This window comes from Streptopelia decaocto, assembly GCF_964273445.1.
Source record: "Streptopelia decaocto genome assembly, chromosome: 4".
NCBI classification, from domain to species: domain Eukaryota; kingdom Metazoa; phylum Chordata; class Aves; order Columbiformes; family Columbidae; genus Streptopelia; species Streptopelia decaocto.
Window position 1 is genome coordinate 50,759,044 of NC_138658.1, and position 23,007 is coordinate 50,782,050.

Below are 23,007 nucleotides of genomic sequence, written 5' to 3' on the forward strand. Positions count from 1 at the left end.
TTCTCAGTGGAGACTCCAGTAAATAGAGACTCAATAGCTGAATAATTCTGTGCACTGAATCACTGAGAAGAGCTTCAGTCAGTGCAGTCTGGGCAACGCTGAGGAAATGCGCAGTTTGAGATGAGCTTATGGCACATGCTTATCCACGCTACTTGCTGCTCTTCCTGTGCTCTGGGTGCTATTCCATTCCCTGTCACAAATGGCACACACTGAATACAGGTAGTTATGTTTGCTTCTGGTCACCCCAACTGGAATACTGCTTCCTCAAAACACACTTTCTTTAACTCTGAACATGCCAAGGAGCTGGATCTTGGCAAGGAGGCTAGTTACTTTACTGATAACTTGAACAATTTACAGCTTAGTCCTGAAAAATATCTTATATTTCACTCTGCTTAAAGATTTTACATTCACGTGCTAATAGTGCCAGATAAGTACAAAAGCATCACAGACAACCCACTAGAAAGCAAGGAGCTCCCATATGGAATCCACCCTAGAAGGTCTACAGCTCTGCACAATCTGTGTGGTATAGGATGCAACTACAGAGACTCCCCATCATTCTAACACTTTAAAGTGTTAGAGAGAACGCAAGTATTACTGTACCTTCCAGTCTTTTAAGGTGAAATATTTAATAGCTTTCCTATAAAAAAAGTACTTCCTGCATAACAGCATGGAGAACCAGATGTAAATGAAGATTCTAATAGTTACAACTACTATTTAATTCCCTCAATCTAATCTCAAAAAGAATTTGGATTCTTCACCACATTACAGCTAAAAATTAAAATGCGAATTGTTTTTAGGTTTCACAGTTGTACCTCTAAACATAGTATAAGTATCCTTACTCTACTAAGCAAGCATGTACACTTAGCCCATGTAACCACAATTGTCTTTTCAGAAACTTACTGGATTCCTAACTCATTTTTGAATGCCAGCAACCATAGCAAGTTCAGTATTGCAGCCACAGCAAATGTGCAAGTAAATTATAAACAGCAGATCTTTGACAAGGAGAAAAGTAGTGACCTTGGGTGGCAAGCCAGCATCCTTGCAAAGGTAAGCTCATGCAAAACTAGCAGGTATATGAGGAAGCTTCAAATTGCAAGACCCAGAAGTCATTGCCAAGGAAAAAAAAAAAATGTTGCGATTTAACAGTGCTTTGTGCAAGGTGACAAAATATGAAACCAACAAAACAAAAAGTATACAATAAAAAGGACACAATTCTGGAATTTGTAATACAATGTACAGTTTTGCAGAAAATTTTTAAATCCAGACTAAGCAAAGATACTTACTCATTGACTTCATACACAAACCGTTTTACGATTGTCAATAGCAAGACTCTGACAAACATCTGTAAGAGCAGGGAAACTGTAAAAGCTAGAAATCTGGGGTTTATTAATGATATTTAACTTACATGTAAATGTAAGTTGGTCTAGAGTGGTTCACATTTGGGGAAAGATTCTCACAAAAGGCAAGCAAATTTACCTAGTAATTTCTGATATTCTCAATTCATCCACAAGTTGAAAAAATTATGTATGTATAAACATAAGTCACACTACTTTGGCCTCTACAATGAATAATTCACTAAGTATTGAATACTGAGACTTCTGCTGTCTGATCTTTCCATAAAGTTTCACTGTGAATATACTTTAAGTATTGGAAATAGCCTTCTAGGCAACTATGCTGTCCTCTGTGCTCTTTCCTTCCCAGTCCACTCAATTTTAAAACACCAAATCTGTAGAATTTTTTAATATTTTTTTTTCCTTCATTTTCTTTTAGGTCATTTGATTATTCTTCCTATCCCAAAAATAACACAGCTGGAGGGCTGCTGCCCAACCGCTCTGAGTGCTTTATAGTTTGACAAGCCTGCCAAACAGTCCTGCATTGGAACTACAGAGTTCACAACTTTCAGTTGTGAATCCCACCTTCTGAGTGTTTGCGAACAGCAGAAGAAGGGAGCCAAGGTGAAAGGGTGCTGGGGTAACCTGCATGAACAATCACAAGGTCACACTAATTTGGCTACAGCATGACAGACCTGGGACTGACTGTCCACACAACCCTTATGTCTGGTCTGAGTCACTACAGACACAAATTTTGCCCGTCTTTGGCACGGTTGGTATTCCTGAATAATATTGCATTAACACACTGTTTTGAAAGGACCACTTAACAAAACAACGTTTCATTCACAAATATCTTACATTTCCTGTCAAATATTTAGATTACTGATCAACTTTTATTATAGAACTTTTATAGTTCAAAGCTTTACACATAATAATATTCATAATGTGGTGTTCTCTTGAAAATGTCACACAAGGTTATTAAACTCTGAAACTTGCTTTAAAATAAAATGGTCAGAAACTGTCAATATTGACATATAAAGAAGCACTGAATATTTAAGTTTCATTTGCTTTGGCTTCTTTAAGGTCACCATTTTCAAGAGACTTGTGATGTTAGCAGCATTCTCCTATCAGCAGTTCACTTTTCGACAAACTAGCAGCTCCTGGTCCAGCAATGGGCTGGTTTGTTTCATGGGACACAGGTTCATCCAAACCTTTTCTAAGGAATAACCAACACTTAACATAAATAAGATCTGCAACTGAATATGTAATTTCCAGATGACAAAACAACAGAAGAAAGGAAACTGCAAACAAGGGTTAAACTTGCATGGATGTTTTCAGATCAGGTTTCACTCGGTAAAAAAAGCAATAAACATCCAGGTAAGTCTTTTCATAGCCTAGTAAATTTTTATAGTCTAAAAATAAAATTCAACAGCACAGAGCACTATACCTTCTGTAAATCACAGAAAATAAAATGGTTTGTGAAATGTCTAGCTACTGTATTTATACTCCTTACAGTACTTCAGTACTTCTACATATACTTCTATGAAACTGTGAATGATACCTTGAATAAGCAATCAGACATCCTCTGAATATAACCAGTACCAAAAAAGCAGATTCACACAGGTATGATTAAAAATCAAGATTAGCATCTCCAGTGTAGCATGCAATGTTTCTCTTTGCCATGAAAGACAGCTAAATGCCATCACTTTGTGATTTATACACTGAAGTGTCACTAAAGGTACTTACTGGCTGAGGCCTGAGGTTGAATGCGAGGTATTCCCCCATTTGGCACTTGGAAGTTTGAGTCACTTCTGCTGTTTTTCACAGACTCAGCTTGGATGTTAGATGTCCTGGACAGGTTTGGAAGACTACGCCTTAGCTTTTCTGTATAAAATAACACAAAGATACCACAACATGTAGTCTGATGCTGGACAAAGTTCAAGTTATGAACCCACAGATGAACCACAAGTCTAAGTGACACGAAATGTTACCCATATAAAACTACACTGCAATTTAAAAGTGTATTTTGTTACACTACAATTCTTCCATTATCTTGAATTAAAGTTCTATATTATTTTCAGATTTACCACATAAAAAACATTTATATAAAAAAGCAAGAACCTCCATTTTTCACCTGTGGTGAAAAAAGTCAAGCATAACGTGTTTTGAAATTGAAACATATCTGGACTATCATTCTCTGGGTTTTGTTCTACTGTTAGAGAAATTGAATAGGCAAACCTAATTTGCAGTTGTGCAGAGTTTTCAAAGTTTCTACCTAGAAAGCTATTTATAATATAGAATGCTTGCCTGAAGACTGAAAAACATAGTAATTTTTTGAGCCATTTTTTAGGACTACCCAGTCCTATATTAGCACATCATACAACAAATAACAGCCACCCGCTAGGAAAGAAAATCTTCATACGCAGCATTCAAAAATATTGAAAGGTCCAGTTATGCTTCATCTTTCACATATGACTTGACTATCTATTCAGCTAATACTGGTTCTTCAAGGGTCTTCTAAAATTTGCACCGTTGCTCACAGAATACAAAAATATGCCATTAAATATTTCTCAAGCCTAATGACATTCTGTGTCTCTCCAACCCACACAGAGCTGGGTTGATGACATACTTCAGATAGAGGACTGCAGATGCCTTGCTGAGATGAGTGGCCAACCTGATTCTGTAGAGGGATGCAGGACAGAAGCACGCTAACCATGCACAAGCACTAAAGATAAAAACAAAAGGAGACTTCATAGCCTAAATATTCATACAGGTTATTCCTACAAGTGTACTTTCTGTACTCAGTAGTTCGCATTGCTTTGCACTGCAGTTGATACATTGTTGAACCCTGCCTACTAAATTTTGCTCTAACCATTCAAAAGAAGGGAAAAAAAAAATCCCAAACAAGTTTTTTTGGCTGCTGGTGTATGAACTCTGAATATCCAAGCAACATTCAACTGCACAAAAACCACTGCAAGAGAATTTGTTGGAAGTGTTTCAGAAGCACATGATCACACGCTCTATTTTGATCCCTCTGGTATGTGGGATACCAGCCTTTAGTACCTTGCCTCTCATGGGATAGTTTTGTTGTAACTCATCTAGCATGCATTAAGACTTTATTGAAACCCTAGAAAAGAACAGGAAATGAATTCTCAACTATGTCACAATATAATTGATTAGCTTGTGTTGTACATTTTCCTATGTACCTGAAACTGCCCTAAACCACTATTACTAGATGAGACTTAAGCTAAGCTTTCCAAAGATATTCTTGAATAGCTAACTGAATTTGCAGGGCCACCTTCCCCAAAAGCTCTAGCCTAGCACACTGATTTTCCTGATTAAAATTCTCAAATTTCTTAGTCAACGCAATTCTGTAAGTGGGAGAAACCTCTTTGCTCTATTAGGTGACAAAAAAAAAAAAAAAAACCCACAACAAACACTCAGAAAATAAACTCTTTAAAAATGCATTTCAACATCATCTCTACTGCAGACACTTTGCATCCAGCTTACTTGAAAGATGAAAAAATACGGTGAATTCTTAATATTTAAATGTGTATTATTTCCAAATTTAAGATTTTATTTGCCAGATAACAACTGCATTTCTAAAAACAGGAATACGCTTGTGAAATTTCAGCCCAATTAAACAAGTTTCTGCCAGTCTGCTGTCATGAAAAAGTACACTCAAGAAGGAAAACATATCAGTATACGGTATTTTGTTCTATGCCAATATAGCATAATTGTGTCAAGTTTACTGGCAAGCTTTATTTTTTTATTATGCAGCGGTTTGCACAGCTTTGAGATGCCTAAAGTATCCAACAAAGGCTTGACCTAAGTACTAATATTTTAAGGCTGTGTTCATGCTCAAAAATTCAAGAGTCCTGCACCAGAAGAAAGCACTCTGCTATCTCTCAGCTCACATGCAGGCATAAATTGCCATGTTATTCTTACCTGACCACAGTTACTTTCTCTGCATTTTATTCTGTCATCTGCAAGGCCTAACCCTACTGGTGAATGACAGTTCCTGTTGGGCTCTGCTTTATTTTAGTGCATTTGCCTTCCAAAGATAGAACTTGGTCACCACAAAACTCAATTACACCCAGAGTGACTGGATAACATCTAAAATAAATATAAGCCTATCAGCTCATCTGACTGTAAGCGTTCCCCAGCAGAACTCAAGCTTTGCTTGCTCTGCTTTTTCTTTAATAACTCTGAGATTAAACCATGATGTTACACAGGCACATAGCTTTAGCACTGCACGCTGACCAAAATCCTCTATGGGAACTACACAACTATTATAACATTAGTTGTGTAATGAATTTGAGACAGAGCTTTTTACCTTCACTTTTGACATTGCTAGTCTGCAAATCTGTAGGATGGCCTTGAAGCGAAAGACGAGGTTGCTGTAAACGGCTAATCATAGGCTGGGGTGACACTCTGCTGTATTCTATGCTTCGAGCAGGCGATCGGGAGCGGGGTGAATTCCTTGGAGATTGTTTTGGTGAAGGCCAGGGAGAACTGCGGGGTGATGGTGAGAACCTGTTGACAGCAGGGTGCACTGTGTGATGTGTGCCATCTTCTTCATCTTCTAAACTCTGCGCATCGAGCTCCTGATCGCTGAAAGTGCCTCGCCTTGTAGAATTGCAAGAAGAACCAGAACTACGCCGAGAAGCAGTTGCTGCATACTCCTGCCGGAGGCCTGGCAACAATGAGAACATTGTTCACTTCCTTCCAGCCCACAGACAGTTCAAACTGGAGACAGTGCATACAAATCTCTACCCTATGTCAAACTCACATTTGGCTCACCTTAACTCCTTTTTATTTGAGGCATTAAATTAATACCAGGTTAGTACTAAAAAAAAAAAAAAGTTATCTACCAGCTGATAATGTCTTGAAATAATTAGATAAGCTAATTATTTTTTCTACTCCAGCAATCATCAATATAGCTGTAGTGTATCTGTTCACCTCCTCTCCCAGGCTGGATACTAGCAACACGGGCTACACCTTAATTTTGGTATCATGTAACGTCCTGTAACAATTCTAGCAGCCACAATAAAATGTCTCTTGCAATGTATTAGTAAATGTAACAGAAGCCATGTGATAAGCTACCCCTAGAGAGGACAGAGTTGTTAGACCAGTGGTCTCTGAAGTGCGGTGCATGCGCCCCAGGGGGTAGGCAAAACTGAGCTACAGGAAGTAAATTCTGTAATACCAATAAAATAATATTTTTAAATAGGATGAGCTAAAGAGTAGATAAATGCTTTAAAAATGTTGATATTTTTTGTGTACATTTGTGTATTTTTGTGTATATAATACATTAGAGCAGTACATGTGTATAATTTAGTAAAAAATATATCTTGGGGGTTTGGTTTTTTGCTTGTTTGTGGTGTGTGTTTGTTGTTGTTTTTTTGTGTGTTTTTGTTTTTTTCCACTGATAGAAGTATGCAATAATGAAGTCTAGAGACCACCAAGATAGACAAGTGAAATTACTACTACTTTCTCTAGACTCAGAAGGATCAGAAGACAAAAAGTCTCAGCTAAACCTATAATAAAAGAGGGACATCTACATAGGTGCTTTTCTTATTCTTTGCAATATTGACTTTACATTTTGGTGATTTAAATCATGGTTTAGACACTGATGTCAACAAGACTGGATTATATCGGGAAGGCACATATCTCCTGAGAAGATTGGTGGCAGGTCTAACAACTATAATTTTAGCATATACAATATGCAACGAATTCATACTCTCTCTAGCATTTATTTTGTCCGCTGTTTCAAAAGAACACTCCTGCACAGTAACATCCTTTCCTTATCCTGGAAGCAGAAGGTCTCAGCCAGCCTTCTCAGGAGAGCTACATTTGTACATCTGTAGTAGAATCTACACACCTCTTCCAATGCTGCTAAGCATTTGTTATTGAGTTATTCGATTAAAAAAAAAAAAAAAACAACAAACCACAACTATCAACTGCTCCACTTTGTTTTCAGGATGGAAAATACTTACTTTCTTCCTGCATTCGTGCTAAAATTTGCACATCTGTAACATCATTTAGCTTGTAATTAGACCCAATAGAGTCTTCATCCACCTCTGATGCACTTAATTCACTGTCCAGAGAGGACTGTGGACTTAGTGGAGGATTTCTATCTGCTGAACTTTTAAGATGACCTAGAGAAAGAAAAAAAAAATAGGAAATGTTAAAAAGGGGAGCGGGGATGGTGCTGCAAAAAAGGCAAGCTGTATTTCCTTTCCTAGAAGTACCACCAATGTGAACACAGATGATGACTGACTGAGACATTGAGTCTGACAGACCATTTGAAACATTTGATTCCAAACCCAGGCTGAAAATACAATTTACACAAGCAGAGCTTAGCCATTACCTCCTAAAAATGAGCAACTTTATAAAATCATTATAATGGTGACAAAACAAATGAATGACATATAATCTGGTCTACCTGTACCAAGTTTCAACTGCTATGAAGTTAACACAGGTCTTACACTAAGAACAACTGCATACCTGTTCCATGTGTGCTTTCATTATCCTGTAAGACTTAAGTTTGACTATATCTTTCCTGCCAATATGGACTTACTGATCAATGAATATTGATTCAATTTGGAATGCTTAGAATACAGTTCATCTGAAAATTCTACCTGTTCTATGTAGACACCTTTGCTAAACTACAACATACTGGAAAAACTCTTGCTGTTTGCTGCCTTCTGCCTGACATCCCACTGCTAGTCACATTTCATCTCTCCGTCCTGCCGGCAGATACAGCGTTGTAGCACACAATGCAGAGCAACCCACAGTGACCTGCAAATAGCTGAATTATCACTGCAATATTTCTTCATCTTCCCTGCAAGCTAACACGAGTTGAAGTACATATAATAAGTCAACATTGTGACTTCAGAATAAAGTTATGTACCAGCCATCATTTTTTTCTGATGCAAAGAAAGTGTCTACGGTGCAGAACAAAGGCAGAAAACATTGCCAGAAGTTAGTGTTTACACTGATAACTGCAAAATCCCAAGGAATGCCTTTAATTAAACACATGCTTCTTCCTTGGATTATATTGTTCACATCTCAGAGGTTCTGATGGATTCATTGCATAGCAAATTTTTCAGTTAAAAAGAAATACGGTAGTTGTAGAGATTTTACAGCTACCAACACCTAACCTCTAAACACCTACTATGGAACTTACATCCTAGTCAATAACAGAGCCAATACTAAAAGTCACTTAAGTGTGTTGGGACTCCACAGAACTAACAACACATCTTTTGGTCTAACTGCTAAAATGCATCAGTGATCTTAGGGACTTGGACATACAGAGGAAAAAAAAAAAAATTTCTTATGCCAAAAAGTCTGTAAAAAAGCCTTTCCTAAAAAGCTTTAATGCTGCACGATGCAAACATCCTGCAAAAAGACCAACAGGTTTTTGGTGTACTTCTTATTCTAGTTGAATGCAAACGTAAGAGGAAAGAACAGACACTCATACACACACTCACCTGAGGTACCAGGAGGTATGAGCTGTTTCACTAAAGCAGATTTCACTGGTGTTGAGGAGGGAGAGTTGAAACCACTGCTGTAGGGGCTACTAGTATTTGGACTATAGGAGCTCGCATAATTGACCGCACTGAAAGGGCTGCTGTACAAACTCTGTCTCTTGAGAACTGTATAAAAGAGAAGGAGAGCGACAAATTATACTGAAGGAAACAGTGAAAAATGAATACAACACTATACAACATTTTCAATGTGATTTAATTACTATACAATTCAAGTAGAACATTCAGTCACCGGAAAGTTTTTCAACTGATATCTTCATCTCCTAGATACAATCACACTGTGGAAGGAGTGAGAGTAGAGTGCAAAATGAGATAGTGACAAATATATTCCTTGTAAAAATCAGATCTAAGATCACTACAAATGATGTCTTCAAGATGTCCAATGTAGGTCTTGGGAAAAAGGAGGGAAGCAACACAAAAGACAGTAGTAGCTAAGATATGCAAACATACATCCTATGCACAATTACCTACAAACCAGAGCACACTATGAGGTCTAGTTCTCCAGAATTCACAGACCTCTCTAGATCACCTGATATTTCAACAGGAGCCCAAGGTTGACAGCACAGAACCACCTACAAAATTCCCCAGAGCATACACTAAAATGAAAAACCAGTGTTTGCTGTGCTTAATGATTTTATTTCTGGGTATTATGAACCTACTGAGTAAAATAAAGCAAATTGACTGTACAGTTATTCCCTTCTAGATATCTCCTCTTCTAATGCTTTGGGATCTTTATGTTGGTGGGCTTCGATGCCATATACAAGATCTAAAATGGGACACTTTCCTCTGCTATTTATGGTAAGTATTTCAATACTAAAGTATTTTCAGATTAATTTTAACTACTGGTGAACATTTTCAGCACAATACTGCAATTCCCCTAGTTGCCAGGTATATGATTTGTATAGTTACGTAAAGGAATATTTTGTTCAGAAATTTACATTTTATTTTAATATAATAGAAAATGGAACTTTAATGGCAGAAGTGGGAGCCAAAGGAAATTCGGTCATTTTCAGTAAAATCAGTTCCTCCATTGCTGAAAGTATTTTATGCCAAACAGAACTGTATTTTATCCAAGGTCAAATTAAATTGCAAAATATTAAACTGAAAGCTAAAGATCTAAACTTTATGATATACAAACCTAGGTTAGATTAAGGTGCATATCACCTAGCTGCTAGAAACGAAACTGTCTTTAAGACATGCCAGTACTGAAACGTATGTATGGCAATACACTGAAATAATTCTTAAAAAAACAGGGTAGAAATTAAGCTATTCAAAGAACACTGTGTGACATTTGTTACTGAAAAAGGGCTTCAATTACTGCAATAATTATGTTACTGATAGTAGTGGACTCAAAAAAAGGAATGGAATTGAACTCTCTTCTACTGTGCCAGGCAACTTCGCATTAATTTGTTTACTAAAAATCCTTTTATTCAGTGTAAGATGTTTCTTGTTTTGTTTTGACATTACAAGAAGCCAGAAGAGGCTACAGCTGCATGAGATGCTGCTTTCAGCAGCAATGCCTGCTCAGCTCCTTTGCCTGCTCCACTTCCCTCTTGGCTGCTGCTTTCTCAGTTTAGTACGAGCAATGATGAGGCTGCACGATTATCCAGCCTACTGAGTGGATTTAGGTTACGCACATCTAGAGTATTTTAACTGACTGCAGCAGTGAATTAGTTTTTAGTAGCACCCAAAAAAACCATATTACCAACCACACGGATGGCAGAATGCAGCACAGAGGTGGAAGCAGCAGAAATTAATTTGACTTTACAGCAGATTCCTTAAACTGCACCTCATGTAAAGATCCTTTCTAGAATCTAAACCAGTTAATATTACTGCTGTTTTAATTAGAGTGAAAAGACAGGTATAGATAGAGGATAGAAAGTTTATATTCCAGCTTTCACTGCAAGCCTTAAATGTTATGCACTGATTTAAACAATTAGTGAATTTAATGAATGCTAGCAACCTCCAGTTTATTTTGAGTGTCAGAAAGGAAATCTCCATTTCATTACAAAACTCAGTTAACAAAACCAGTAATTACAAGTCAGTTATATTCTGGTTAACTCTGATACAAACCCCTTTGATAGCAAGTTCTTCTGCCATTCACATAGGAACCCCAAAGCATCTATTCCAACTGAATCTTTGTTCTCATGCCAAAATAAATTTTACTTTTCATCTCTTGCTAAAAATGACTGTAAAAAACCCCTAAAATCTAAGTCTGCACAACAGTTCTTTATTTTGTACTTATTACAGAGACAAGTGTTTTAAAATACTAACCACAAATTACAAAACAATTATACTACTGTGTACCCCTCAAAACAGGTTCTTTGTACGCAGCCATAATGGTACAAAATATTCTGCCACACAGATTTCTTTAGATGAAAGCATGCATACTTCCGTTACATATAAAAAGCATACTGTGGTACATAACAGCACTTCATGTGGTACACCAGCTTTCATCCTAGCTAATGTGAACTTCTGCCTCCCTCCCTACTGTATTTTTCCACAGAAAAAAAAAAAAAGCTGGATTCAAACCATTTTTCTGGCTTAGAATTCCTGAAGTTTTTCCACCAGGGATTTCTGTAACTTGGTAAGACATTACTGTTTTACAACAACTGGAGATATGGTCTTCAGGAGCGTCAGACAACATTAGTAAGACAGATGACTCATTTTAACATTAAAATGATGCTATATTAGATGAAACAGTTTACAAAAGATTACACATTAGCTTTCAAAACACTAGAGGGGAGGGTTAAACAGAAACACTTTTATTTTAACGTAAATTTTCTTTTATAATGTTCAGAAACAATATGCAGCATCTGAATTATTTTAGTTGACTCTTGGTTAAATTGGTGTTGAATCTCTCTTTTGTCCTATAAAATAGGAATAGAAAAATCTGCGTGCGGAAAACTCATGTTTAGGTGGTTCAGAAAACCTACTGTATACATCAGGTCAATTTTTTCCAAATGCTTAAGACCTGATGTTTATTTTTGTTACATTTAAGTGACAAATTTATTCCAGCAGTCCTCGCAGTAAAATAATTCAAACCAATCATTAGCAAAGCCTATCACTGAGACCAAAGTTAGCTAAATAACAGCTGGTTATGAACAAGCTCAATGCTCAGCCGAAAAGTCAAACTCAGCATGGAAAATATGACAGCTCTTTTACATATATAGCCACACAGTTCTCCTACCAGCTATACTGATCATGTGCTTGATTTCAAATATTTAAATAAAAACACTGCCATAGTAAAAACTGCAATGTGACCAAAGTTAATCTTTTCTAATTCTGTGCAACCATGTCTTAAGAAAGCATCACTTCCAGAAATTCTTCCATCTGGTATTTCCCTGTTCCTGCAGTTACTCTCCTGATGTGCTCAACATCATGTGATTTTAGACCACATAGTGGAAGCCATGGTTTCCAGCCAACATGAAATGCACTCTTGCACTTTTGACAAAGGAGCTGAGGCATGGCTAAGAGGGGTCTTTGTACCAGAACACACCTAAGGTTCCCTCTAGTCTGAAAATGCTTCCAACACTGAGAAGGACTCGCTCTGCAATTGTAAACCTGAACTAACTAGCGACAAGGCACTGTGCAACCTGTGTTCTCAGTAACTGCCCACAGCAGCACAGAGCTGAAAGTCACTCTTCCTTCCTTTATCATTGTGCAATGGAAAAGATTACTTTAGAAGAAGGAAGAGGAAAGTCTGGAATACGAGAGTGCATTTGAGACTGACAAAGAGCAAAAAGATATTACACTAGAAAGATGTAACAACAGGAGCTGACAAAGAAAAAAATAATCAAAGCAAAAGAAAAACCAACAGGGATTCAGGAGAGAAAGTAACAGTAGTATGAAAAGCCTTATTCTTAGAGATTGGAACTGAAATTGATAAACTGAACCAGTAACAGGTTAAGCGATGGGTCCATGAGATACACTATGTAAAATACAGGTCACAAGACATTCCAGAAGTTGTGGTGTAGGAAACACACACAAGGTTACAAGCAGCACTGCTTGCCTTCTCCAGCAGAGCCTCCTGCTACCCTATATCTGTAAGTAGGCCAGTTGCTCTAACGGACAATTTTCTTTTTTATTGCAAATTGATTTTTCCATGAAATCTTCTCCAATCAGCAGTATTAGTGCCCATCTCTTCTACCGCTAATATTTTCCCCTATTAGCACTATAGGTGAATTGCAGTATTCTTGCAAGTTTCACTGCCAGAGGCACTCTGCAGACTTAGGTCTATGGAAAAAAGAGGTAAAGTTGCCTAGACACATCACTTGAAAGATAAAACTTTCAAGTGTCTCCATTTCATTGGGAATCTTCCTGCAGCTCTGCTTCAACTATGACTGAATTTTTAAAGATACCCTAAGGGTAACACAATTTATGGTACTTCTACAAGATTTCTAATCAGTTCTGAAAAAAGTCAAACCATTAACAGAACTGTTCATGCTTAACCACACTGCTATCCAGTCCTAAACACTCAGTAGTATTCAAACTCCAAAACTTGTATAATTGTTCATAAATCCCTGTGATCTACGTACTTTTAATTGTTTAGAATTTCAGTCTTTATCTGTCACAAGCTATATAGCATGGTAACTGTTCAGGAAAATGGTTAAAAGACATTCATCAAGGCAGCATACACAAAGCGTAAGAAACAGGGAAAGATCAAAGGCGACTCATACTGACGGCACACCCACCATCATGCCCACGATTTTATAAGATCTACCATCGACATTTTCAAATTTTATTAAGAACTATTTTAGTACAAACCAGAATAAAGACTGCATTGTTTCATAAAAGCATTTAAGGAGAGGAAAAAAAAGTTACAGTCAAACTCAGCACAAAGTTTATATGTGAACTATGTAAAGGAGCTGGTAGTTGGGAACACTCCTGGAACTACGTGTTCACATATTCTTAGCTCAAGTTCTGCCATTCTTCTAATTCCTGAAGATAACAGTTTAAAAAAAAAAAAAAAGAAAAGATTGCACATGGCACAAGACTGCAAAAAGATGGAAATACAGAGAGGATATTAATAGCAAGAAAGAAAATTAAGTCAGCATAATTTAAAAAAATATGTAAAAATAGGGTCTAACAACGAAATTAAAATAAAACAAGAAGCCAGATAGACAGATAATTCTAATCAGACCTTCAGCATTTTACTGCTGGTTTGACATCAAAAAGGCTGGGAATAAAAGGGCAGAGAATGTAGGCTTTCATCCTCACAGCGCCAAATGCTCAGTTCTTCCCCAGTTTTGAATATAGCCAACTAATTTGTGTCAAAGAAGAATCACAAGCTCCGGATTTCTTAATCTGACTATGACAAGGTCGTAAGTTACCAGGGATGGGAGGAAAAGAAATCAGTATTACCTCCCCAAAGTATTCAAGAATTTGGGCCTTCATTTCTTTAGATGAAATAAAATAATTCATCTAACAGAAAACTAAGTTCCCTGGTAACATGCCAAAAAGCACCCAACAATGATGACAGTTTAATATAGGCTTCTATTTTAAAATAAGACAAGAAAACCTCCCAAGTTAAGGCCATTGTTTCTTCCTGAAAACTTCTGACCAAATTGTTAACTATGCAGGTAGCATAAAACTCTGAAATCATGACTCATGGTCTAATGCTTCCTTTCAAAATGAGTAGAGTGAATTACGGCTTGCAAACCGTAATGAAAACTTTAGACAAAAGTAATTGCAGGATCTCACCTCTTCTCACAACTATCAGCTAATTCTGACTGTTTCAGAATAAATGTGTACAACCCAGTGACGTTAGTATGCAGGAACTCACCTGACATTGTCTGTTCCAGCCTGTGGATCAGCGACTTTTTAGCACATTCAATGTCAGGACTTGGGTAATCCAATACCTGCCTGCACCAAACTAATGGACTGACGCATTTTTGCACTGGATTTAGTTTCTTCTTTGGGGACGTATATAACCTGAAAAGGAGGAAAAAAAGAAAAAAAAAAAATCTGTGAAGACAGACAAAATGAGCATAAGATCAGGCACGTAACAAAATACCACATAGGACGCTATCTGTTTTTATACTATATCTACACTACAATCCCAAAATATAAAGAAAGCACAAGTTTTACCTTTAAATTAACTATTTTTAATGCAATATAATACTGAAAGCATATGGCTGCCCAAGGACTTCTGGCAAGAAGTGATGCCTGCATTGCTACACTGGGATATGCTGACTGATACACCAGAAAAAAAAGTGTCTTCTCTTTTTCAGACATATTAGGTATACAATTTCACTTTGTCACATAAATGTACAAATCAGGATAAATCTTTTCAGATTTAAGTAACACTCACCTAAAAGGAGGAAATAAAGCACTACACAATATGCAACTGTTGTTTTCATAAAGACAAAGATGTAGCAAGTGATAAGCATCTTGACAGCCAAGGAACACTTTAAGTGCACAGAACACATCTATTTCAGTATCCTTGAACAATAAACATTTCATTTTTACTTCTAATTTGTATCCTAGCACCTGACCCTTTCCTTTTCCTTTGAAAACCAAACAAAAGGGAGTACCTCTGTCCTAAGGGGTATACAGTCAAGCATTAAAAGCAAGAAACAAGATAATGCACAGAGAAGAGAGAAACAATGAGCCCATATTGTTCTTCAGGACATGCTGAGGCCTTCGCCTGTCAGCACTTCCATTCATTTATTTAAACGTCAGCATTCCATGACTGAAGAAGTATTCCAGTTCAAAGGCTCTAGAAATTTAGCTGAAAATTTCTCTTCCCTCAACAAACATATTAAAGTCAAAACCAATCACACACTCAAAATACAGATATTTAAGCCTTATCTTTGGTCTAGAACCAAACTTGGAAATGTGCTTCAGCAAAAGACAACAATGACCTACAGCTCTAACTAGAGCTTATGCACATGCAGAAGCGGATAAATCAGTGTTTCTTCTAGGAGTAATGAGAGACTTCATACTCCAAGTGAATGTGGTTGTACCCTACACATTGTAACTGAGGAACATTTGACAGCCTAATCAGCCATGCTTCCAAACAAAACAGCAAAAACTCGTTTCCTTTTCGCCAATGACACCAGCAACACAAAAGTTTTTCTCCCACAGCTCTATTTGCTGATCCTTCCTCTGTAATCCTAGAACTCGAACTCAGTTTTTTATAAATCGCTTTAGTAAATTTTTCTTTTTAAATTACTGCCCTTAAGATCACTTCTTAAAAAAGCTTCCCAAGCAGCATCCTTATAAAACCCCCACAAATACTCACACGAATGACATCTATCTATTCAGAGCATGCTCCAAAACACTTCCCTCATAAATCGTGAAGTTAGAAAGCTATGTTTGCAAATGCAAGAGAGGATTTTCATCAGCTGACAGGTTTTCCAACAAAAATGAAGCTGCTTGTAAACAATGCAAATAGCCACTGCCATATACTACAGTCCAAAGCTTACGCTTTGGCCAGTATCATGCTGGTCGTTAAAATTGATTTTTTAGAAATCCTTACAATCTTCACAGGTATTCTGCCCACAAAAAAAGCAAAGAGCCCATCACATATTTATAGCCCTGGAGATTCTTGGAAAGCACAAGAACCACCCAATTTTTACAGTACTATGTAAACAATTACACAAATTGCTGTACTTTCTGTGATTATCTGCATACAGTTAAAAGTAACGTTTAACATGTACTAGCTCTCTAATGCTTTGAATTTACTGCCTTTTTAGCATTTACTTGCCTGTACTCTTTTAGGTCCTAAAGTAAGTTTATACAATACAAAGAAGTGTCAAAGGCAACAAAACCAACTTCTGTGCTGTACAGGCCAGACTCACTCCTACACCTCTGAAGAGCTGACATGTCTTACTGTATTTGAGAAGTTCCATGCACATTTGAAGTGTTTACAGTAATAGTATAATAGGCAAGAAATTAAAGTGCATGTCCTCTTTGAAAGACACACTAAAGAAATTTCTTCAACAAACCTACAAGACTAATAAAAATGGCACCGGGTATTTTAAGCTCTAACACATTCTCTTCTGCAATTTCCAACTGTTGTGTTTGCTTCACAAGCAGTCTACTTACTGAAGCAATCCAGGCTCATGCAGCTCCCACATTTCCACCACCCTTTCTAAGCAAACATATTGCAGGTTCTCCCACCTCTTTTGAGTCAACTGTGTTGTTTTTTTTTTTCCTTTAACAGCCTTTGTTTCACATTTTACACTTCAAGAAACCACACAGCTACAGAATATACGTGTTTCACACAATTACATTACTTCACAATAAACATGTATGCATTGATACAGTAACGCAATGGTTCTTCCAGGACAGTTTCTTGCACATCATGTAATTACAAAGTCTCATTATTAGCAAGCAGTGATCTTAATTTCCCATCTGACAAAGAACTGCCAATCTCAAGTTTTGAAACTGACTTAATTCTACATGCTTTGCCTAATTTGGATTAAAAAAAAACCCCTCAAACCAAGGGTAAGAATCAGAGTGATGCTTTTGCTACTTATTCTCTTTGCAACACCTGGAAGGGAAAAAGAACAGAAACGAGACTCTGAAGCATGTACAAATAACTTCATTCAGCCAAGTAATCCTCTTTGTCAAACTACTATTTGACACGAAGATATAGGTCCTCCTTAGCTGAAGAGCTTTCCAGAAGAGATTCACTCCCATTTGTACCTGTTAATGCGCTCTACAGCAATGCAACAGCACTGATTGGCAGGACAACAACTTCAAGAATGAAGATTACCAGTGTGCCTTCAAACACTACTAAATCACTTTCTCAAAACAGGAAGTTGAAAACAATTGAGGAAGTCGACAGCTTATCATCCTTACTACAAATGTTAACACACCAGAAACCAACACTCCAACTTCTCCACAGGAAAGACTCTACACTTCAGTGACACAAAGTAAGAAAAACAAATGAACAAAGCAACCAAACCAACAACAAAAACAACAAACAGTACACAAAAAGAAATCCAGGAGCTTTGACCTATTTTGAAACAGCACTAAGCAGGCCAGACACTCTGATTCTGCTGCACACAGTAACATTCCTTTCTTTCAGCTGTCACTAGTCAGCTGTGCCACAGCAGCGCCAACCTGAAGCTTAAAGCAGCCAGAGGCTCTACTGATTAATAGAGAAAGACGCAGCACAAAAACGGCAGAGCTTTTGCGCGAAGACTGCTGCCACCATGAGCTCATGTGATAACGTCAGCTGAACTGGGCGAGTTGTAGCATGTTCCACTAGGAGACAGCTGAGTTGGAAAAGGCTCTGAAAAAAGAGGACACAACATTGAGGCAGGAATGGAATATCTGCATAGGGATTACCTCACCTGAGGAACACCTCCCAGTGTATTAACATACTAAGAGGCTAGTTACCACAGGCATGAAATTAGAAGCCAAGATTCTAATCGGGAAGAAAGGAAGAGTCTTTTTGTATCAAAAACCTTCTACTGCTCAGTAGAAGAGTGAAGGGAAAAAAAAAAAAAGTGAGATGAATATGAAGTCACAGATCTGAATTAGAACGAAGATGGCAAGTGGAAGGAACTCGAGTTAGAGCTAATTTATTTTAGCTACATTAACTTTAAGCAAAAATCAGCAGGTACAATAGAGCCAACTAAACAAGAGAGCAGACAAAACATGTTGCAGGCAAAAGCAGGATCAAGAAAGCAACCTGAAGGTGTGAAGAAAAAACAGAATTCTAAGGCCAGATTGGTAAGAAATTTCCATAAAATACAGGAGTAAATTCCACGATAAAAATAATTCAGGAGGCAATAATACTGAACAGTCCTGGAAACACACAATTTAGAACACAACGGTACCAATCTAAACTCTTTTAGATCAATCTAAAACTTTCGAGACATCCTATTTAAAGCAATTTAATAAGTTAAAATTTAAGGTGAATTTTGAATAAACAGCTACAGGTAAAGATCTGAAGTGAATCTCTGGTTGTAAAGAAAAAAAAAAAAAGGGCAAAAAAATAAGTTACATTCCTGCACATATGTGGCCCACATATATCCTCTTTCCTCCTCCCCTACCCCTGCAAAGTTCCTACCCTGCAGTTGTAACTGACTGAGACACATTGCTCGGCCTGTAATTACTAACTGGCTGGTGTACTTAACTTAATGCTCCTAGTTCCAAGAGATGCATGAGTTACAGCAAAACTCCAGCTCTCTCAAAATAAGGAGATGAATATGGCAAAAATGCTTTGACAATATCACTGAACCTCCATATTGAAGCAGCACATCTCAACTACATGATGCAATTTTCAAGTAGAATTGGGAGGATTCAAAGAGGTTGAAAAGTGCAACTAGGAACACAACTACCTTCCTATCACCAACAATTAAAGATATTTACCCATGCTCTGGTTAGTTGCTGGAAATTACAGCAGTTATTAATTTCCTTGTCTCAAAATAACATGTTACTGTCTGAAAGGGACATTGTAGAATGGGAAAAGAGGCCTCCAAAACTTGGAAGACTCCTGTAGCACCATCATGTAGTTTCCTTAGAACTGTGACACAAACTCTGTACAACTGACCACTGTTTGGGAAGCTTTTCAGAAGTAATATATTAGAGCATATATGCCCTAAGGTGGTATTGTTGATACTTACATTGAACAGAGAAAAGTTGAAAAGTTCCATGTCCCATTAAATGTGTTCCAAAACAATAAGTCTGCTTAATTACTAGGCCTGAGAGCTACACCTACAAAAAGTAGAAATGTGAATCATGCCTAACAAGACAGGATTATGAGGTAAACTTCAGGAATACCATTAAGACAATATGGGAAATTCGTACTGAAGCTTTCATAGTATCAAAATATCAAACATGTTTAAAAGCCATAAATATCACACAAGAAGTTAGAAATGGAAATAAGTTCTTCTTACAGTCCTCAAACGTGTTTTACAACACAGATATCCCAAAGACATTAGTCAAACGGAGTATTATATGATGTTATACCAATTGTTTCATTTGACAAATCGGTAACTTCTCTAATTCTTAGTTCTCTCACATGCTTCTTTTCTTCCTAGTTTGAGAAACCATTATCTGAATTTGGTTAAAAAACCCCACACCTTTAAATCAGACTGACATTTAATCTGCCACAAAATGAAAAGCATCAATTGTTCTTTTCTTTATGTCACAGGGCAGGAATTGATCAGAAACTGTCCAGTTTCCAAGTGGCCTAAACCACGTCAATGCAATGCCGCTTCAGGAGCTGAAGAGGAAATGCTGTGGTGTCATTGCAACGATGGGAGTTCATTCAGGTGCAGCTCTATCCTAAAACACCCTACACTTCACTAACTCACGATGGCAAACTTCAGGGTTCCAAAACATAGTTAGTGTTCAAAGGACATTAAGCAATATGAGCTGAAAGACAATAATTACCGATGACAATCATGTTTTCATCCTCTGTATCTCAAAACAGCCACTTAGCTAACTGGAATGGACTACTAGAACGGAAACATAGCCTATTAAAAATGGGTGCTAATTTAATGGAAATAGCTGCTGAATGAGAACATGTATAAGTTCTTGCTTTCCATCTTAACTAAACAGGATCTCGAGCTAAGATGAGATCTTTAAAAACACTAAAAAAATTACTTTTGACCTTTGAAGCCACCAGAAATTTCACTTTAAACACACAGTAACCGCCTCTTGTTTGTAAACAAGGTCAGTCAGCTGTTTGCTATTTCAGCCCTACCAAGGAGACTGTAGATTGCAGTGCCATGAAAACACCGATAAGCACTAGGCTAGCTTTTGTAGCACTATTATTTAGAGGACACAACTGCTCTGAAGTTTGCTGAGCAATTAGACGTACAAAACAGACACACAGCAAGCTCTATACCCCTTTATGCACATGCTGCTTATAAATTCTGAAGAAAAAGCACTGTATGTTTTCCTCATACTTAAATGAGAGCTTCTCAGAAAGTTTACATAAGTGACTGTGTAACAAGTTAACACAAAGCAACTTACAGTGGATTCACAGCACGTTAATTAATCTACAGTAATTGCCCACATGTGCACTTACCCCACAATAAACTCTGGACAGTTCACTTTTAGGAAGAAATAGAGCAAGCCGCCTTGTGTACTGTTACCAAGTTGTCTCAAATGTGCTTCCACACCCAACCTTACCCAGCAAGTCAGGCAAGGAGCTGTGTACATTGTCCTGCCTCTCTGAAGATGTCTCCACTCTGGTCCCCCTTCTTGCCCTTTTCTCTTTTTAATTAACTAATTTTAAAAGACCTGCTCAGACTGAAGTTGGAAAAAATTTAAATTCAATCCAATCTGCGTCCAAGAACAGCTAAATAGGAACACCCACAGAACAGATTAGCAAAGTCACTGGCAACTCCTTGAGGAAGTAATTATAGCAGGCCTAAAGCAAAGGCTCCACGGGACTAGGTACAGCTCAGCACTGTGTGCGTGTGCACAGGTGCCTATTGGCAACCTTTAGTACTCTATTAGGAAGAAAGTTTCAGCATATTAAACAGGGTTCAGAAGCATATGGCAAAGAAACTCATTATAAATTCACTGAAATATTTTTAGTAATTTGATATATGATCTGAAGATTGTCTCGTGCTAAACTGTTTAAAACTTAAAAGAGAGATCTGGAATTAACTATCCATGGTGAAGAGAAAAAAAAAAAAGCAAAAATACAAACAGTCCCAAAGTTTACTAATACTGTAATGCTGGTTTAACAGCTAATACTGCAACTAACACAGCAGTATCGAAGTTCTTTTCACTTGTTAGTAATTAAGCTAGTTCTACCATTTCATTTTACACTTTAGTCCTGTGTAGACTTATGTAAAAGCATTTTAAGAATTAAAACCTGAAGATGAGCTGATCAACTCCAAAATGTAGATTTAAAAAATAACATGTCACATTCAATTCAGTATCAATTTCAGTCACAGTATCAACTGTTCCATCTTAAATTTGCCGTCAAAGTTCACAGGCACTTATCTATGTGAGCATTAAATGAAAAACAATGTAATTTTAACAGAGAACAAAACTATTTTTCTGCCATTACAAGTCTGCAGACAATTCCATAATGGGGTAAATGAATACACGGTCTGAAAAAATGCCTCTGTTACAGAACACAGAGGGAAGAACACAAATAACCAGGACCCCTCAGCATCTGTTTTCTCCCACAGCAAGGTCCTTCTGAAAACAAACGTCAAGACAAATCTTAGATTCTCCATGTAGACAATCAGAACAGGCCAGATCAGTCAATTTTTTATGCACAAAACGTGATTTAACTTTAGTTTGTTTCCACATTAGGTTTCCTCAGCTGGTAAGTGGTCTTTGATTTCTACAGTGGTATAATCCCATAGTTTAAACAGGATTTTGGGTTAAGCAGCAGTGATCCAAATCCATTTGAACCTGAAAGAGTTCACATGAGGTTTAAATTTTATCAAGTACATTCACACATTCAGTTGATTCAATTAGTTTTTGTGTGACCTTGCATAGCCAAGCCTTAAGAGTGGGATCCTTATGGAACAGTTTAAGAGAAATAAATTTACATCATCCCCCTTATTTTCACAGACTTGTTTATTTTTGATTGCTCCACTAGCCCTCTGAAATTTCCAGCTTCATTTAGAGCAATAATCTCCATTCATCAAATGCACAAAGTCATCCTACCTTCATAAGAAAGAAAATATTTTAGAGTATTTAGTGCCTCTACAGTTGAATTAAATGGTGTTCAGAAATTCTGGGAGTTAGATTTCCATTTTTATAGAGCAATTTGGAGGAAAAAAAAAAAAAATCAATCTAGCCAAACCACATTTATCACTAAGTGTGTATTATACTACAGCATGATTTTTTTTAATTACATAGCCATGTTTCTTGATATGTACAACAATCAAATTTTAACAACTGCTTTTTTCCACATGTATGCTTTTGTGTCTCAGTCATTGTCTCAAGACTGAGAATTAGCATTATAGTTGCTAAAATATTAGGAAAATAATTAAGACGTAATGGACTGCATTTAAGTTTTGCTGTCTTTTGAGGGCTAGAACTTGTGTAAAAACATGATCAAAGACACAACAACAGGCAGCACAAGTAATGTGCCAAACACCTGACACCAACAAGAACAGCACTCGGTGAACTATGCTGCCTGCCTCTGAGTGTCCAGAACTGCATAAACAAAACCACACAGC

At 37.2% G+C, this 23,007-nt stretch overlaps 1 protein-coding gene across 2 annotated transcripts in view; it reads right to left on the reverse strand.

The window, feature by feature from the left end:
- The window catches only part of SLAIN2 (SLAIN motif family member 2), a 36,491-nt gene that overhangs the window by 11,485 nt on the left and 1,999 nt on the right, over nt 1–23,007 (reverse strand). For both annotated transcript variants that reach the window (XM_082050203.1, XM_082050202.1), the window contains exons 2-6: nt 14,670–14,818; nt 8,828–8,992; nt 7,331–7,492; nt 5,668–6,027; nt 3,078–3,215 (exon numbers count right to left, since the gene is read on the reverse strand). In XM_082050203.1, the coding sequence (XP_081906329.1) occupies nt 3,078–3,215; nt 5,668–6,027; nt 7,331–7,492; nt 8,828–8,992; nt 14,670–14,818 (974 nt within the window). The remainder of the gene's footprint in view (nt 1–3,077; nt 3,216–5,667; nt 6,028–7,330; nt 7,493–8,827; nt 8,993–14,669; nt 14,819–23,007) is intronic.